Source organism: Leptidea sinapis, chromosome 18 (genome assembly GCF_905404315.1).
Source record: "Leptidea sinapis chromosome 18, ilLepSina1.1, whole genome shotgun sequence".
Classification (NCBI taxonomy): Eukaryota; Metazoa; Arthropoda; class Insecta; order Lepidoptera; family Pieridae; genus Leptidea; species Leptidea sinapis.
This window is the reverse complement of record NC_066282.1, coordinates 1,372,051-1,393,360: the sequence shown is the minus strand read 5'-3', so window position 1 is coordinate 1,393,360 and position 21,310 is coordinate 1,372,051. Positions and strand designations below refer to the sequence as shown.

At 35.3% G+C, this 21,310-nt stretch overlaps 1 protein-coding gene across 1 annotated transcript; it reads right to left on the bottom strand.

Moving 5' to 3' along the window:
* Window positions 1–1,406: 1,406 nt before the first annotated feature.
* Window positions 1,407–16,856, bottom strand: LOC126969622 (uncharacterized). Its single transcript, XM_050815169.1, has 5 exons — window positions 16,464–16,856; window positions 14,042–14,139; window positions 10,270–10,672; window positions 9,613–10,035; window positions 1,407–8,632 (listed from the first exon to the last, which is right to left on the bottom strand). The coding sequence occupies exons 1-5, from the start codon at window positions 16,704–16,706 to the stop codon at window positions 7,250–7,252; spliced, it is 2,550 nt and encodes an 849-aa protein (XP_050671126.1). The 5' UTR covers window positions 16,707–16,856; the 3' UTR covers window positions 1,407–7,249.
* Between the last annotated feature and the right edge of the window lie 4,454 nt (window positions 16,857–21,310).

Below are 21,310 nucleotides of genomic sequence, written 5' to 3'. Positions count from 1 at the left end.
TGTTTCATTTAAGAAATAAGTAGGTGTGCCATATTACCCGCCTATGCCATTTTGTACGCCTCTCCCCTACAAGAAATAATAATTGTAAACTTAAAACGTTTTGGGAGCCGTCGTTAGTAAAATAGTAAAAATGGAACCCTTATTGTTTATACATTTCGGTTTTGTTGTGATATGTCTGTATATTTTTTATATTATTTTATGTACAAATAAAATAATATAAAATATTATAATATATATAGCCATATATAGTATAATATATAGCCATATATATGGCTTTATATTATAATCAATAAAACTTTATGTAACTAATTTCTATGTAGTTTTACTACTTTATAACTTTTACTACATGAACTCATGAATGAATCGTATTTGAGGCATTAATCACGGTGTACGGTAAAAAATCATATCTAATGAATTATTCTGTGTTTTTGTGATTCAAATACGAAGCAATTAGCAAATTAGACTTATCTCTTTTTCGCTTGCGATAATAGCATTTACTGTCCTTCTTTGACGTGTAATCGTAATGTAGTGTGCTATTGCAATGTTAAATTATTCATGTGTGCGTTAGTGTATCATTTATAAACACCGAATGTTGTCTAAGTAACCTATCAATACTTTTAAATATCATTGGTTTCCTTGATGTTATCTAGGAAAATCCTACTGTAGTTTACAGAACAACATATTAGACACTTAAAAGGAAAAAATAATACTACGTTTAAAAAACCCGACTTCATAAACTAATAAATAGGTATAGAATGACTTAATAAAGTGGAAAGACTTAATAATGAGTCGTTTTTTTTAATTATCTGTATACTATTTACAGTTTCAGCATTTAACATTAATTTAAAAAAAAATGTATGTCAAGCGATGCACCAAAACTACTCAAACGGATTTACTTACTTGTGCAAGTATAAAAAAACAAGAAGTGATTAATCATAAAAAATCTCAATACAGTAGCTAGTGCATTTGATGTATCGAATCGCATATACTGTAAATAAGTAAAGTTATTATGTGAGCAATTATATATTTAAACTGATAAATTGGTATATTATCAATATCAAAGTAAAAATCCCCGAAGACAGGATCCAACTGGCACCATAAGCATCGCCTGTTTATGAGCATGATGCATGACCAGCCATCGCTTCCCTGCCACATACCTATGTAGGAACATCAAGGATAGTTCTGCACATACGGGAGTTGCTGGACTGGTTGAATTAACTGGCCGATGCATGCAAAATGGAACCAATTGGGAGTTAAATTACGGAAACAGTACCATGACAGGTGGCTGATGATGGTAAGCGGTCGATGTTCGCGGTTAGCTAGTCATGTTAGCGGGAAAGTTCTTTTGGACGTGTAACATCACAGAGTGCCATCTATTTGGATAATTATTAAATAAAAGGCCGAAGGGAGGCATTATTTTATATTTAAATTTTAAAGATAATGTGTTCTCATCGATCGATATCTTAGGCAGTCACAGTCTTATATCACTATACACACTCATATTTATAACAATAACATGATACGTCGGTCACTGTGGCGGGATATAAAATGTAAAACTGGAATTATTTGAATTTTGTATAATCGTATTCAATAAGAGTATTCGTTAAGTTGGCAAAACTTTACTTTAGTAAAAAAAATATGTATATAGGCACCTAAAGTTCGAGTTGTTTAACTAAGAATAAAATATACACCAAAATATAATTTGACACAACACACTGACAGCTAAATAGCACTTTAGAAAGAAATTTAAAACATCTTAATTTTATTTATTATTAACAAAAACATTTTTCAGTTTCCCGCCACAGCGGGACCACACATTAATTTATAAATCAATACCATATAATATGTACAATACATAATTCACACTCGTCAGCTTCGCGGCAACTATTATTATCAATTTAATAAAAATAAATTACAAATTATTATAATTAATTTAAACAAATTAAGTATCACTTTTTACCGCCTTGCAACGAAACTACAAACAAGATGAAGCCTGTACACGTTGTATGACACTTTTTATAGTAATTAACCAGTGGAGACGAATTTGGCATGGGGTTTCAGAGTCATATAAATGTGTAACCAGCCACTGGGTAGAACTGAGAGACTAAGTTGTGCTCACTAATAAAAAGGATTGCGCACAAATTAAAGCCCTTCATGTCAGCCATTATTAACGTCGTAAATGTAGTAAGATTTACGACGTTCACAAACTTCGTCACATTTAAGCACAAAATTGTAGTTCTGTCTCAAAGTTAATAATTATAAAGCTAAAAGTAGTTGCTGGTTACCAATTCCAATCAGTTTCATAAAATACAAAAAAAAAATATAACAGTAAATGTATACAATTTTATAATGAAATACAAGCCGACGTGCAAACTTCATCAATAAATAATATTCAGCAAAAGTAACTTGCTGCTTGGCTCGCCGTAAAATCATTAACGATGCGCCGACAAAGTACTAAATAATAATTATTATTAGCTTCTTCTACGACCACTGCAAAGTTTTGCGAAGCCAAAATGTGGTATTCGTACTTCATGGCCACCAGAGTTTATTTATTCGAAAAATATTATCACATTCCTGTCTGATGTGACTCATGTCTGATGTTACAGATTTCGTAAATGAGGAATGTACGAAATTACACCTCAAACTTGTTACAGAAAATAAATCTCTGCAATACCATCTCCAACTGGTTAAATACTTTAACATGGCACAATACCGTAATAAATTAATATTACCAATTATGAAATGAGAAGTCAGTTCCTCTTAAAAATACTGTATTTTTTTAATTGATTTTTAAAATTCAATTGTTAATGTGTAATTTATAAACATGTACTTACTACTTTGTTCATATTCACTACTTAAAAAAATGGGAATCAGATCAGAAAATCAAGAATTTTACAAAGACAAGCCAGAAATTATTATTTTTAAACAAATAAAGAATTACCTACATTAAAATATTATTACCAATTCTATAATACTTATATTTATTACATGTTTTACAACGACGAGAGTTACAACAGGAGGCGATCCTCAGAGCGCATTCACTAATAACACACATCATTGTCTAGTTTCGAGACACTGTGAGTACTTTCACCGGTTTTTGACACACCAAAGGTCATTCCTCTGGTGTTACTAGATAGTATAGACCGCGGTGATCACCTAACATCAAGTGACGCGTATGCTCGTTTGTCCCCTCTTTGTTTTATAAAAAATGTGTGTAATTCAATTGGCAAACTACATTTGAGTTTCTCTTTAAGTACAATATTTGAAATGAACTGTTAAGTTAGGACAGCGTTTCCCATTTGCCAGGTCATGACCCGGATGGTATGGCCATCAAAATAAAATACCGAGTCGCGACATTCCCGCGTTGTTTTTAAAAAAAGACCATAAAAGAAATATACAAATAAGCTGGAATTCCATACTAATTCGTACTAAAATTTTGTGACTAAAGCGATACCAATTTTTTATATATAATTACATATTATTATTATTATAATTATACTAACATAATATAGGACATTTTACTAACAATTATTATGGATTTTTATTTTTCATTGAATTAAAATAATTAATTATTATTAAAAAATAATTTTTTATTGTGATTATGACATATCTTAAATTTTTAACTGTAATTTTATCTGTAATTTAATTAAACTTAACAATGTAGTGTAATTTAAGTTAAGATTGTTTGTACATAAATGGGTGAATGAAAATAAATGATTTATTATTATTATTATTATACCTACTGAAACCAGGTTGGGTTTAAAAGTATAAAGTGGTTCAAGAAGAGCCAGTGTGAAAATTACCCGGCCATGGCAATCAATGTTTGGGAAACACTGCGTTAGGGTATGAATAACACACATTTTGGCAAACTTTTGACTAAAGGGGTGAAATCAGAGCAAAATTTTGAATACTCGAATACACGATTATAATGTTTATATTGTAAATGTATTTTAGAATTAACTCCATCTTTCCATTGTACATTGTACAGCTTAAAAGTATTTAAGCTCGCTTTTCGGAAAATGTGGTACAATTACTTATCATTATTTCATTAAGATGTCGACAATGCGCATTTATCACAACTCACCTTATAAATATTGTTCGGTACTATTTGTATACTAATATTAAAAATGTTCAACACCTCCATTGTGAATTGTGATGTCATATTAATAAGTATACCTATCAAATTAAATATTAATTTGATTTATTGTACAATTTATCCATTATAATGACAGTATAAAAATCATATTCAGATTTTACCATAACATTCTTAAGATACAGTGTCAAAAACAGCAGATTCCATAACTATAAACAACTTTTTGAACAGGCAATATTCGAGATGTCAATTTAATATATTTTCAACAGTCCTAATTTTAAATTCATGTCAAGTAAAATTGTTCATATTAAAATTTCATCATGGTAAAAGCAAGAATTTATTACTTTAATAAATAAAATAAAAAATATGCGTGCCAGGGTATAAATTGTATTATTTTTAGTAAAACAAAAAGATAATTAGGGTACACAGATGTCATCACCGTGCGGGCAACAGGCGCCATTATTTGAGACACGTTACGATAATATGATTCACACAATCACAGTTCCTTGAAGATAATAACACACTTTACAACTTCACAAATACAGTTAATACTTATTCTAATTTCAATTCTCATATTATTTGTTCATTAAAAATATCACTGAATATTCAATGCAATAAAATACCATTCCTAGAATCCATTCCAACAGAAATGACACAGTCAATGTAATTACACCTTATAATTTCTCCGTTATGTATGTAACAATATGAACTAAAAAGCTGCGTTCATTCTTATTTCATTAATAATAAACAGATTTTTATGTTTTAATGCTCTTTTAGCCCATCACAGATACATCTAACAGTATAAACAAGCAACCACAGATAATAGCTATATCAAAATGTATATTATGTACAGTTTTAAATAATTTTGCTTATAACACTTGTTATTATGTCTTGCTATTTTTACACTAGATATAAATCCTTATATATGATGTCAGTTATTGTTGTATCATGATTTATATGTCACAGGTATATTGTCAATGCCATAATATTATTATTACACGGTGGATTGTCCATCGACCTAATTTCTTACAATTTAACGGCCTGGTTTTAGTGACATTCTAATGTCAGGGGAAGACTATAGTGATATTGTAAGGCAATGATATTTTGACAATTTTACTGGTCATTAGTTTATGAGGGCGTCTCTGATTGGTATGTTTCTTGTAGTTATTGTATAGTCGTTATTTTTTGTTATGCAGCAGTGTAATCAACTAATTGTGATCTAAGCAAATCGGCCCCTGTTCAGCTCTCAAAAACAAATTAACACTGTTAATCACAACGCACGGAAATTATAATATCATTAGTGAAATTGTAATATCACGGCTTTGACTATATTATACCTACGACATATTATATATAACTCTACTTCTGTGGTCACTCAAAGGTTGCTATAAAAGTTATGGTAGTTTGTTGCGATATAACATATTAATTCAAATTTATAGGCATGATACGAGATTATAGATTACTCTTCTATACTTATAAAAATATCTTATTTCAGCAATAAAATAAACTGTAGTACAAATTACTGTATTTATGACAGTCTTCTTTGAATTACACGGGAAAACGACCGTGATAGTCATGGTGGCCAGTTATGACGTCACCTCACCTCATGAGTCAATAATTACGCGTATTATAACAACCAAAAGTCAAGCGACGCTGTAGTGATTATTGAGCCGTGACGTCATTTCAAGGACATGGGCGACTGCCGAATTTTAGACTAACATATCGAAGACGAATATCCTTTTTAATCATATTATTTATATCAAATATGCTCATATTTTTTGAATCGTTTCACCATATATTTGTTCTTAAAACAATCAATTATTCCTTTATTCATCAACACTGTCATCATGCCCATTGATAATAAGAATCAACAACACACACAAAATAAATACAAACACACACACACACACTTATTATAATATTTACAATGTTCTCTCATCGAAATATACATTCAGTCACTGCTCATGCAGACATAATAATGTCTTCATAATCTAACTCAAGTTCATTTCAGCTTTCAAGTAATTTATTACTTCACTGGGTCACACCGAAAACGTTAACCTGCAAAGGCTAAAACACATCTGGTTACATAAGTAAATAATAAAAAGTAACTAACGAAAAAATCTCATATAAAAATTTTGCTAAAATTACATGAATTTTATAAATTATTTTATTTTCGTATTACTTTACTCCCAGTGTAAGTCTAAGTAAAGATTAAACAGCATAACTGGCAAGAAACAAACAATACTCGAAGATATGAAATAAGGCGATCTATATGAAGAAAAAAAAACTAAACTTCTACGAGAACGCGACCCTCCCACGGGGTGAGAGAGGTGTTGCGGGGAAGGGGAACGCGTGAGACTGCCGTAACCCGTAATTGACTACTTCAATAAATTTTCTACGTTGTAAAGTTAACCCAAAGTTAAGTAATCAATTACACACGGACCTGTCGGTGCTTGCGCTAAAGACCGCAGTGCGGTGATGTACCCACACTCAATTGATATATAGCGAAGTTTGTTATACGATAAAGTACCTAATTTATAACATAATTCGAACGAGAATAGAATAACGAGTACCTTGAATATCGCGAGTGTCCGATCAGTCATACTGTATGTATAACAGTCATAAAACTAATTGTAATTGATAGCAATTCTCCGAATATGTCCGAATGTGTCATTTCATGAAGTTCTTGGACAAAAATTTATTAGCCACAAATGATGATAATTGATTATGATTCTTATTCATATTGTTAATGTTTTGTTTAAGTCATTTATATATGAAAAAATTCATGAGTAAGTAAACTTAGACAGAGTGGTCTACACTGGTGTACTTTTATTCCTGTTATTCTGAAACCTAGCCAAGTGTTCCTAAGATTTTGAACATAAAATTGAATTCATATGCAGACATGCTGTTTTAAACTTGAGTTAATTCTCAGATTACATTTGTTGTACAACTTATACATCTACCTTCTTACGAATAACAATTACTAACTCAGAAATAATCATTGTTAAGCTGTCTTTCTTCTGACTGAAAATAATTGAAGAGTGAGATAAAACATTAAAATTTACACCTTGGAAGATCATTTCAACCACACTGAGATCTTGTTCACTTAAAGTATTTTGAAAAAGTTTAGTGGCGCTCCGGGGCGCCGGGCGAATGCTACCTCCGTTTCCGCCGCCCTTTTCGGTAACCCTTGCCGTACCAGCCGCTGTCACTTCCGCCGTTGCCCGCTCCGTCATCTCCGCAACAGCCGCACAGATATCGCCGGTTCTGTTCTCGACGCCACGCGCGGCGCTCTAGAGGCGTGAGTCTGGGCGGCCCGTACCAGAGACAACGGCGCGAAGCGTACCGCCGCGCGCACCAATCGCATTCCGCCTTCATCCACTCTCGTTCAGTCTTCTGTTCGCATTCTACGTTTCCTGGAGACTTAAGCGACGGATTGGGAACGATACTGGGAGCGACAGGCACGGGGGTTATTATGGTATGCAGGCCGGAGTAGAGGTGGGCTCGACACATCAATACAGCTCGTCGAATAATGGCAGCGGCTAGACTAGCGCTCGCGTCCCGAATCGCGTTCTCGGGCTCTTCTTCGCTCTTCAACTCGATCTGATTCAAAGACATATCACTTTCTGGTGGTTCTGGTTCAGTCTTTGGTCGAAATTCTAACAACTTGCGTAACTTTGATCCAATTACCCAAGTCGGGTCGTCATGTTGTTTGTCAGGTGTGGCGGGCGATGAGGCCTTGATCAGTTTTTTATTCACTACTGGGAGATTTGTGACATTAGTTACATTATCGCAATGTGAAATCACTAGTTTTGATTCATTTATTTCATATTTTTCAGGTGAGATGGAAGGTTTTGTTTCATCGATATACTTTTCACAAGAAGTAATGGGAAGTTTTATTTTATCAATTCCTTCTGGGCCGAGAGATTTGCTGAGATGTTCATTAATTTGTTTGATGTCAACTTTCGTTTCATCAATTTTATTTTCAGCATGAGCAATGTCCGGTTTTATTAGATGAATTTGTTTTGTGAATACTTCTTTAGTTTCATCATGTTTACTTTCCATAGTGACACATGCATTTGTTAAATCAACTCCATTGATATGCACAGAGGGCTCGGGGTTTATTATGAATTTTCTTTTAATGTCGGGACTATTTGGTAACCGGGCAGCTCCACTCATTCTTTCATATGGAGCGACGTCTAGTCCTGATTTGCCCAACTGCGAACTACTTATTTCCATAGGGGATGTAATAATACGTTTCTTTGCTGCATCAATTTCATAATTTTTCAGGGTGCCGTTTATTTCCAGGTCAGGTTTAATATATTTTTTGTCCAAAATAGTATTAATTTCAAAGTTATCCGATCTAGTCCCATTGATGTGAGGTAGAGTTCCGTTGGGAATGGGTCGCCTGATGCGGAACTGTCGGAGCGCCGTAGTGGGTGTGGCGAGGGGCGGAGGCTCGGGAGGTGGGGGCGGTGCCTCAGCCGGGGCGTGCTCCGCTCGCAACAAGATGGTGGCGTCACCTGCACACATGCTGACCTGGAATATAACATTAACGTTGCATAGTCACACAAAAGTAGATATAATGAACCTCGCATATTATTTGCAATTTAATTAATTTATCATACTATATGTAACTTTGGGAAATGCTTATTTATTGTGGCTCAAAGTTTAAGCTTATTTCAACTCATGAGTGTTCCTATCATTTTACATTTTAAAATCAATAAAGAGATGTGTTCAACCAAAACTTTAACCCGAGCTATATTGTATATATTATAACATAAATAATAGCCAATAGTAGGCTTAATAAGTTTTTGTTTAATCCTGGTATTTATTACTCTATTATATAATATATTTAGTTACTTGATTGAAATAGATGTCATATTTGCTTGCTCTCAATACTAGAGGGCAAGACTCAAAAATAGTCTAGAGATTAAGCAAGTTGATTTGGAACTTTAAAGCATGGACATAAGGTTGCTAAGTTTATTGGGCATCTTTTAACTTACACAAGTATGTAAAAACGTTTGAGCAGTTTTGGTGCATCACTTTACATTCATTGTATGAATTAGTATAATGTAAAATGCTTTCATATCATCAGCATACAGCAAAAAATTGGATCTTTCAAAGCAACCGGCTACATCATTTATGAATATATGTAATAGTAGAGGGCCTAGCAATGAGCCTTGTGGCACTCCAGAACAAACAGTAATCCAAGAAGAGGCATAGCCTTTTACAACAACTTGTTGAGACCTATTTTCAATGTAAGAGGTGAATCATCTGAATAGATTTCCATGCATTCCAGCAAATAGAAGTTTTTGTAATAGTATTTGTAATCAATTTGGTAAAATGCTTTTCTAAAATCCGTGAAAACAGCATATACTTGTCCACCTCCGTCAATACCTGCAGTCGTGTAATGTAATAAATGATAACAGATTAGTGGTAAAAATTTGATGTGTGGTATAAATTGATCAAAATGGTAAAGCAATGTGATTGATAGACATAAGTACATATGAACCCACCCTGAAGGAGCGGAGCAGTGGCGGGCAGGGCCGCGGCCGCACACGCTTCACCAACCGACACAGCGGCACCTCGTCGTCGGAGCTGGCGCTGTCGGAGGGCGACGACAGCGGGTAGTACAGCGGCGCGGCGGCCGCGGCGGCGGCGGTGGCGGCGGCGGCGGCGGGCGCGCGGCGCGACGTGTGCGCCTCGGGCTCGGCGAGCGGCTCGGCGTGCGCCAGCAGCGGGTCAGCGCGCGCGTCGTAGCGGGGCACGCGCAGCCTCAGGCGCCGCGCCACGTGCCGCATGACGGCGTCGCAGCGCGCGTTGATCTTGAGCGCGGCCACGGCGTCCTTGGGCGTCCACTGCAGGTTCACGATGTAGAGAGCGGGCCGCGCGTGCGGCGCGCGCTGCATGCGCCACAGGCGAGGGTAACGCCGCAGCACCTGCAGCGGGGAACATCCGTTAGAACGTAACATAGTATAGTGGTGGCAGATGTGATATATGATGCCACATCGGTATTTAGTCATAGAGATGATAAGTACAGACTCATGATGGTGTAGATAGCGATTCCAGAGATCTTAATGAGGTGTTGTCGATATGTAAGGTGGGAGACTGGGTGTGGTGGTCCTTGCATACAGCAACATTTGTGATATCAGTTCGAACATGGTGATAATAACCTTCAGACTGGAGCCCAGACAGAGCACGACGTCGGCGGCGGCGGCGTGCCGCAGCGCGCCGGCCCAGTTGAGCGGCCAGGCGGCGCGGCCTCGCTCGCCGAAGTGCACGATGGTGTCGCGCAGCTCGCGGCCGCAGTCGTGGCACAGGCGCCGCGTGGCGTGCGCGTGGCGCGCCGTGCGCTCCGTGGTGTCGAAGGCGCGCAGGTACACGCGGCGGCAGGCGGCGCAGCGCTCGGCGAACATGTCTCCGTGCAGCTCGGCGAGCGCGCGGCGCGGCAGCCCGGCGCGCACGTGCAGCCCGTCGCAGTTCTGGGACACCACGAACTTGAGCGAGCCGCGCCGCCACAGCGCCGTCAGAGCCATGTGTGTGTACGTGGGACGTGCACGCGACACCTCCACGCGGCTGCAAGCAAAAATACGATAAAGTACTAAGTAACTACTAACTGTTTCACTGCTAGTTTTGCTATCATTGTTCGGAGTTCGGCACAATTAGACATCTGCCCTTGTTTCTTGACTAGATCGGATAAAGCTTTAATGAATAACACCATGCTGAGACCACCAGTTATCATTACCTTTTTAATGGTAAGCTTTGCTTTGGGACACTGTTGCGGCGTTTGACCTGGGGTCAGCCATTGCATTTTTTGCTTACGGTTATCGTAAAAAATCCACTTTTCATCGCATGTCACATCCAATATTCCTTCATTTCTATATCGATTCAACAAGGCAACACAAGTTTCAACACGCGTTTCTTTCTGAAAATCAGTCAAATCATGCAGCACTCATTTATCTTTTTTTTTATTGATTTGACGCAAATGAGTAAATATTGTTGGTAAGGTAACGTTAAACCATGTCGCAAATTCTTGGATAGTTTGGCTCGGATCGGCTTCCACCATCTCTTTCACTTCTTGTTATTCACCTGTGCGGGCGGTCTTCCACGTGGTTCATTCTTCACATGAAAGTTTCCATCACGAAAACGTTTAAACCAAAATGGCACGGTGAGTTCATTAGCAGTCCCCTCTCCAAACACAACATTAATAATACGAGTATTAGTTCGAGAATGTGGATAATCGAGTGTTGCACATATTTCAAAAGAACTACATAGGTACCATGTGGCTTGTGCCAGGTCAGCTGCTCATACAGGTTCCCAACAACATTCTCAAATCTTCTCTCATGACCTTGAAAACAAATATGTTTGAGAGTTGGTCCAACATCTGGCAGATTTCCAAAACTTCTAAAGGCGTCTTTTGGTGATATACAACCCGCAATCCCTTTAAAACCGTGGCTCTCGAAATTTAGATTCCCCAATAAATCAATAATATCAATAGTTTGCCGGTTAAGCTTAAACCACTCTTGCAATCCAGTATTCCTAGCCAAACTAAGAATTAGAGACCATTCTCTATGTGACTGTGGACTTGATGAGGGAAATTTAGACCATTCGTAAAAATTTTCCCTCCTGAAATTCCCCGCCCCACCTCCATGAAATGCCTCCTTTTATATTAAACAAATAAATATATTAAACAAAATAATATTAAGTTATAAGTAACACAATAAATGTTTTATATAATTGGGTTTTTGAAAAAATTTTTTTTTGTGATAAATGGAAAGATTATATATTAGTTTTATAACAAAACTATTTTTTTTTTCGCAATAATTCAAAAGTTATTTCAAAATAAAAAAAAAAAATTGAATCCAGTACCGAAGACACGCCGACAACACCCGAACAAACCCGAGCGCGTGTGACGTCATAATGTTAGTTTTCACTCATTGCAGTTGATAGAAAAATAATAAATACAGTGTTTTGATCTATTTAATTTTGTTGTCATTATTAAATATTTAAATTTATATTAAAAATGTCGAACCTCAAAAGTTATCGTTCTTGTTTTGTACCATTATGTAAGAATACTACAAAGGCAACTCCTGATAAAATGTTTTTAAATGTTCCCCAAGATGACAAACGTCGAAATAAATGGTTTCAAGCAGTGCACCGTGATAATCCCCAAACATAATCGATTTTTTTTTGTTGTGAATATCATTTCGATGTAAGTATTTCTTAATACCATTTTTATTAATTATTATTTATCTAAGTATATAAATCAAATAATTATTATATATTTAAGTAAAGTTCAGTAAATAAATTTTTTATAATAATAATACAAATATTATTTTTACGACTTAGTTGAACATAACCTATAGCTTTGTCGCCGTAACTCTCACGCGATGCTCTGCAATTTATGAAATAAATAATTATATTTAATGTAATGGAGAATAAATAATTAAATATTTTCATTTATTATATTATTTTTTAACAAACTTACCTTGATGCCTTGGCACCTCGAACTTCAGCAGAATTAAACCGAACGTCATTTTTTTAAAAATCAGTGATCATAAATATATCAACATCAGGAATATTATCAGACTTTGCCTTAATAAATCCATTATCACACATAGCTAATCGAAACCAACTAACAACTCGTATTTTAGCAATAAATTTTTAATATTATTGTCTAGACACGTGTAATAGCCGTAAACGCTGTACTGTTATTAAATAGCTATAACATTATGACGTCACAACTATGGTGACCAATCATGGCGCGTTTATAGTCACGTGATTTTTATTTAAATTTCATCAATTTTTAATTGTTTATAATTAATTGAAAAAAATTTTTTTTGAAGTTTTTTGCATTATATTTTAATATTATTAATAATAAAGTTTTAAAATACATAAAAAAAATCAATATTTTTTTTTTTTTCAAAAACCCAATTATCAGTGATTGTCCATTATAATCTAACAGCATGTATATTTGTTTCAGGTATAATAAGAAAATAAATCTGTTTTGAATCTGGGCTCTGATCATTACCATAATCACTTGTAAATTCGTTTACACCGATCAAATCACACTCTGAGCTTGGTGGTCTACTGAAACGTGACATTGGCGACTTGTGGTGCCCTTTCCACAGAAGCCACTAAATAGAATAGAATAGAATAGGTACCATGTGAGAAAAGATTCCCTCAAATATCTGAAATGATGAAGGTTCATTGAAGTACCTATTACAATAAAATGGCATTTTCATACTTTAATCCCTATTATTAACATTAACAAACAACTTTTTTGTGGTCGGCTCTTGATCTAAGTACGAAAAACGAAACACAACCATTTCACCTACTTAAAAAAAAATATTTTATATTAAAATTTGGATTGCAGTGACCTCTAATATGTTTTGCATTTTTATGCTTCTCCATTTTTTAAATATTGGTCGGGAAACTATTAAGCCCCGGCTAACTTTAAGTAAGGTAGTTGTTTGGTTGAGAGCCTGTCTGTTTTCTAGAGTGTTGTATCCAAAGCAACCGATGAGATACGCCGTCAGGTACAAGTACGGGTAGTAACCAACCCAGTATCTGCTTATACAGGAAACACAAAAATGCTTTTTGTACTTTCTCCAGCATAAGGGAATAGGTTACTTCATAGGGATTACTACGCACAAGGCCTCCTGTAAAGCCATTATATTATATTGACGATGTGGCAATATCGCACATTCCTAAATATGAACCCTAGTCTCATAAATGACTCTTGAGTGACTGTTATTATATGGTCATGGAAGGTAAACTTTTGGACAAATGTCACACCTAGATCTTTCCTTCCTACTACCTTTTTTTAGTATATAAATTGAATGGGTATATAAGAAGGACTTAAGAGTTTCATGAGATATTTAAAAATAATCTGTTTTTCATTCACCTAAATAACATTTCAAAGTATTAGGTACAAAGTAATACCCGACAGATTCTCCTCTCTGCAAGCGTGTCCAAACTCCTTGTGGTCCTCTATAGTCGGGGATATCAGCAGCTGTGCTGATACCAGCTCCAGTGTACACCTGATGAGAGGGAGTATTATGTAGACTATTTAATACAATAATTGGAGGATTGGGTCCATTCTGCATATCAGACTAGGGAGTAGACTAATATGTGTGTGGGTCTCCATCACAGTTAATTTTGGGACCAATATTTTTTCCATGCAACATTAACTCTTATGCTTACATCTTCATAGTAATTTATCTTAAGCAGCATATTGAGCACTTTTTGGGATGGGTATAAAATGTTTAACTCTCATCAGGACACATGGCCTGATTGAAAATTTGTATGATGATAGAGAAATAAATGAATATTGCATTTAAAACCACATAAATGCTAGTACTTTTATACTGATAAATAAAGAAATATGTGCAAAATTATTCCCTAGCCATTCCAAAATGCACAATAATGTTTAAGTTTTCACTTTTGCTGGCACTCCAACCCAGAGTCTGCAACCCAGAGTAAAAGTAATGTTAAATATTATTATAATAACTACAACATAGTGTTCTACTCTGATTACAATCTTAATATATATATTTCTTTTATGTGTCTGTTGTAACTGAACTCCTGCTAAACAGCTGGACCGATTTTAATGAAACTTTCTGTGTGTCTTCAGGTAGATTCGAAAATAATTTAGATTCACAATTGAACTACCTCCTAAACGGCTGGACGGATTATGATGTTTTTTTTGTGTGTTCAAGTGAATTTGAGATTGGTTTAGATTCTCAATTCCGTCCATAGAATATAATTATCCTGCTTATGTGTATGTTAATGAACTCCTCGTAATGGCTGGACCGATTTTTCAAATTTAAGATGTATGTACAGGACAACGTCTGGCAGGTCCGCTAGTATATACTATATAATTGCTAATAGAATGCTCTCAAAATATCTTTATTTATTTATGGTGTGTGTGTATTTATGCATCTACTGTATTCAGTACCCTTTATTTTTACATATTGGTGATTAATTTTTTTTTTATTTATTTAGTAATAATTGGAGGTTTTTTAATTACCATATTCTGTTAATATTTCAAGTGGACTGTATTTATGCGTTATTAAACGTTGGTTCAGTGTTTTCCTCCAAATCACAATAGGTTTTTAAGTGACTGACAGAACTAAAGATAAGGTGGTAAAGGACATGCATGCAACTCACTTGTCTTAATGTCTCGAAGGAATTGCGCCGCCACTAGTTCACACAGCACTAAAAAATATATCATTTCCTACTATGGTTCACTCAATTAGCCGGCCGGCGTTTATATAAAGTATTCTCAAATATCAATTAATTGTTACAAAGGCACCTTTGATAACTACTTCTTCAGTAATTATATGTTGTGCGAGCATCGAAATGGTTAGGCGAATTTTCAATAAGTGAGTGCCATAAACTGCTCGTGGTGTGATGCGTCGATTAGCAGCCAATTAACCAATCGGGTGCGAGATTGCATCATATTAGGATGTTGGAAAGGGACAAGATATTTTGAACATAGGTGCGGAATGAGATATGGGAGTAATTCTGCCATGTCACTTCCTAGATTTAATTTATTATACAAACTGAGCACATATTAATTTACATTTACTTTTTTGGCATTCTCATGTTAGGCATTGAGTATTTTTGTTGCAACACTTTACATATAATATACCTATATTGATTTAAAAGTGTTGCAATGAGTTTCTTGCCGCTTCTTCTAATTAAAGCTCAACCTTTCCCAATGTGGTGGTAAATGTAAAAAAAAAGAAAACTGTTGCCATTCATAAGTGTCATTTCCTTGACCTACATGAATATAGTGATTTTGATTTCACTATTTATTTTTCCCACTGTTTTAAAATAGCCCTGTATAATTATAATATGATATTCTAAATTTATTCCAGTAACTGGATAAATAATAAAATAAAAGAATACTATTTAAAATGAAATTGTCATTACAATTTTTTTTATTCTTCTTTCACTAAGTTTTAATATTTTTTATAAATAAACACATTACAATTAATTATATTGACAATGCTTCAAATTTATATATTTTTATTCAAAATAGGTTTTTAAATCACTAATTAAATGTGAAAAACAATTGAGAACTGGTTTAACTTTAATTAAATTATGCACAAATTTACACAGAATTATTTGGAAATTTTGGATTACACCAACAAATGTTAAGAAGTATCTATAAATTAGACCTATGATGAGCAGGTATTCAAAATTTATCATAAAGTAGCAATAAAAAATACAGATTAATGGCTGAAGAATCTGGCTGTGTGAGCTATAACTCATAAAGAAAAACTTTAATAAAAAATAAAATTACATCTATATATCTTGTGCTTTATAGAAATATAATTAATGCTTAATAATTGCTTACGACAAGGTGTTTGGCCTCTTGAAGCGCCTTGGCGAGCTGTCGACACTTGTCTCGCAGCACGCGGGGGCTGTCCTCCACCTCTCGCGAGCGCTCCACCGCCCGTGCGGCCCTCGCCCGCCGCAGGGCCGCAGCAGCCTCGCGCTGTGCTTTGCCGACATTCGAGCTGTTGTTCACGGTATTAGAGGTGGACGCTGCCGCTCCACTCAGCCTAGCGCTACTCCTTACACCTTCGCGGCCAGACATTCCTCACTTCTCTACGGCCTCGGCATTGTCCACGAAACCCCCACCATCTTTAACATTATGTTTAATTGAACTGCAGTCTTATATTCCATTAAAACTGATTAAAACATCAATATTTTTTATTTCTCATAAAACAAAACATAAATAACGTGCCCCATGACAAATATGTACATGACAATTGACATAAGATAATATGCCAATTTTGACAGTGACAACCAACATTGAACTACAGTCCGTTCAGTTATTTTACCTCTGACAGAAGTCATAATGTATTTTCATTATGTTGGTGTTCCTGTCGAGTCGTTTTGTGTACCTAGTTCCTAGCGGTTTTCTTTAATATTTGTGATATTTCATCTGCTAACATACCGAAAAGAATTCAAAGTAGCGGACGAAATATTATATTATCGGTGCGTAATTTCTGTGAAAGAGAAAAACAAAATAATGCTCCTTTAATTCCATTTGCAAAGGTTCGTCAACGAATGGCTTTTGTGAAAGATATGTAAATTACGGTTACCCATCTTTAAATTTTTTCCCAATTTTACTGGAAACTTGATGTTCTAAAGAAAGATCCTTATGGAAAGGCTTGACATTGTAGCGGAGGTACGAGGTACAAGGTACAAGGAGGAGCAAGAAGGTGTCCTAAAAACGATTTTACTGGCGTGCGATGGACAATTGTTCATGGAGGTGGTGAAATGGGATTTATACCACCTGCCTTATTAATATTTAAATCCCACTCAAAATCGGGTGACAACCACGATGACACGAATAAAACAAATTTTAAGAAATGGCTTCGGAAAAAACTAATTCCTAACTTGCCAACTATTAAGTTATGGCATATGCCCCTTATCACATGGTAAAGTTAAACAAAGCACCGATATTAAGCTCTACCAAAGCAGAAATGCAAAACTGGGTAACAAATGAGGGGTTATCTTGTCTACCTACCATGGTAAAATCTCAACTACATGAAATTATTAAAGAGCATAAAGAAGCTCCCAATATATGAAGCCGATCAAATGCTTCAAGCTCATAGCCATAAGGTGGCGAGATTACCGCCATACCACTGTGAGCTAAACTCAATTGAATCTCTTTAAAAGTGGAGTCTCGTTAAAAGGCGAGTATTGAAAATGTAGGGCAAGAAACAAACAACATTGTTAATTTATCTGAAAATTATTTTCAGTCTATCACTGCAGAAGACTGGCAAAAACAATGCAAACATGTGCGGCACATTGAAGACAAGTTATGTGAAAGAGATGGGCTTATGGATACTGCTATGGACAGATTCATAATAGAATTGAATGCTGAGTCTGATACAGAATCTGAAAACTGTTACGATGATTCATCTGATTGTGATTATTCATCATCGGCAATCCGCATGAATCATGCTTATTCACAATTGATATTTTAATTATTATTAAAAAAAATGATATTAATAGTAAATATATCACACTGATGTAATTATAATTGAAATTTTACCTTTACATATCAAATATAACAAAAATGATGGTAAGCAAATTTATGTACAACCGATGATTCCAAATACAGATTAATTTAAATGCGTTCGTCCGACCCGATAACAAAATATCTTATTACAAACTAAATATGGCAACATTACGCTCAGGTTAGCTAACCTAACAGCTAGAGGTAAAATAACTTTGAACGCACTCTATTTTAGTAAGAGGGCATAAGCATGATTTAAAAAAATACTTAAATTTGTTTTTTTACATCCTAAAAGCTATCAATCAAATTATTGTAAATAATATTCTCATTGAATTAAAAAATAAATAATCTTTTCGGGCAATATATATCGGCTATTCAAACGCGCCATTTTGCGCGAAGTTGTTGTGACGTCAGAGTCTATATCAACAATCTTTATTGTACTAATAGATGTATGGCCGGTTTTTTCCTTCGGTTATACTGTGAAAATTACTAAACCGATTGAAATAATACATGTACCATCATGTAATACATGTACGACACATGCTGAATCTAAATGCAGCGCGTGTCGGAGAAGGTTTTAGTATATGATATGTTGGCGATGACTTATTCGGAACCTACATTTTTTCGACTTAGAAATACCTATAAACTCGCAATACAACTAATTCAGTTAATGACATTTCATTACTATATGATACTTCATACAATGAGCGGGCGCAGGGTATTGCTGGGTCAGCACTTGTCTTGTTTAAACAAATTTATAATAATTTTAGTGAAACGTATTAATTACATTTTGTGATTTATAAAACAATTGAACTAATAATTTATGTAGTAACCCTAACTGTAAGACCCTATTAGTCTCTTTGCTATTAGTATTGGCAACAAAGCTATCAACTCTGCCTTTTGGCTTTGGCCAAATAGGATCTAAATACTACGTAATAAGAGGCGGGACTGAAGTAAAAGTAATGTTTAAAATCTCTTTGGCCCGAAGTAAAAATTGAAATTTAGTGTAGTATGAAACGTGCAATCATTGGATATAAGTTTGAAATAGTAGTGATTACAGTATGGCGATCGGCGACAAAGTATATTCCGGCTAAGTTTGAAAGTGAACAGCTACTTAATACGTAGTGGACTTCAGCTATCTCCGTTTTACAAGATTATAGCCGCAATCTGTGAATCTATCAATCATAGCATGTTTCATACAACAGAGTGAATAGCTTTTTTCAAGTGTTTAAATCTCTTTGTCCGAAGTTTCGCTAGGTTGGCTTTGACACTTGAAGTTTTTTTATTTGTTTATTACCAGAATTCCGTGATTTAAATTGCTTGAAACTTCATTTAAAATATATTCTGAACATTACCAAATCAATTTTAAAAGTAGATTGAAGCGATTAGCATTTGTTTTATCTTTTATGTGTTTTATTTTCAATAAATAGGAACATACGGTAACGAACATAATATATTGTAATTTTAGGTAACTTTACGGTATGTTGTCACAATGGCTCAAGCTCTTTTTTATATACAGTATAAAATTTATAAAAACATACATCAAATTTAACATAATATTTTATTTAGTCTTACATAGGAACCCAACTATATGTTTTATTAAGTTTTTTCCGCTATTCAAACAAACACGTCAAATCACGTAAAATTATATGCACGCAAAAAGAGATCAAACACCTTATAATTTGGTACTCTTGGTTTACTATGAGATAACATACAATAACAGAAATACTAAATTGACGACCCATGTCAGGAATGTCTTCTTGAGTGTTTGAGAGAGCAATTTCTGGAGATCAAAATCAGTTCTATGCAAGAAGGTTTCGAAACATGTACAGGCACATATTTTTTGTCACTCTGCGCCTACAATTCTTGCGTTAAATCAGCCAATCTTTGTTAACGCCATATGAGTTTGGATGAATATTGCACTATACCATTGCCAACGCCTTTTGTACGTCGTCATAATACAAAGCCACCACTATGTCGCAAAGATCCACGCTGCACACATGGACATTGTGGGGCTTAACTAGCTGACGGCAGCTTACGTCCACTTTCTTCTTTGCTTTACTTATATGCCACAAGTTAGGATATCATCCCCACCATCTGGATGTGTAGCGGTTCTCCATAATGCGGTTTTCAAGGAGCTTTCTTCCTCGTACTACAAAGCTGTGGAATGAGCTTCTTTGTGCGGTGTTTCCGGGATGATACGACATGGGTACCTTCAAAAAAAGGTAAACGTACACCTTCCTTAAAGGCCGTTCTGCTATTCCATAAAAAAAATGCCCTCCTATTTTGACTATTGGCCAATAACGTGCATGCGTAACATCTAATTAATAAGGATTTATCTCGTAAGGTGACAATCATCACTGCAACAACAGTTCGTAATAAAAACGTGATTAGATGTCAAAACTAAACTTACATACAAAATTTCGTGATCGTGCTACTAACTGTGGAAAAGTTCGCTATTCAAGAGATAATCCTGGCTGCAAGGTCAGATTATGTAAAATATCATATTATTGCATTCTCACCGAAGTTATGTAGGTGCAGGTTTATTTGATATCCATATCGGGAAGTGTTATAAAAGTTTCTTTCAGAGTCTGAATTGATACAAATACATAGTTATACCAACTAACCGATAAACAAGTGTTAAGTAAAACCTTGCAATAATAATAAAATTGTCAAAAACGTGATGTAATCTCTTCCCATACGCAAAAGGATCATACAAATATGAAAATTATCAAATATTTACTTACCTATTACCTTTACGGCTTTAGGAGGTGTCCAACATACATTGCTATATAATCATATATATCATTGATATGCAGAAAAAACAGCGTGGGAGATAGCACACAGCCTTGGGGCATAACAGCGTTCACGGGCTTGGGATTCGAGCAACAACCGTCCATAACAATCTGTTTGCTGCGCCCAGTTAGGAAGCTGGAGGTCCACTTGCATAAGCTCTCGGAAAGCCCAAATGATGGAAGTTTTGAGAGGAGTGACACGATCAAAGGCCTTCGCTATATCCAGGTTAACTGCCAGGCCTTCCCCCTTGCTTTCAATAGCCGCCGCCCATCTATGTGTTAAGTATACCAGAAGATCGCCTGCCGACCGACCATGGCGAAAGCCGTACTGCCGGTCATTGATCAACAGATGACCCTCAAGGTATACCAAGAGCT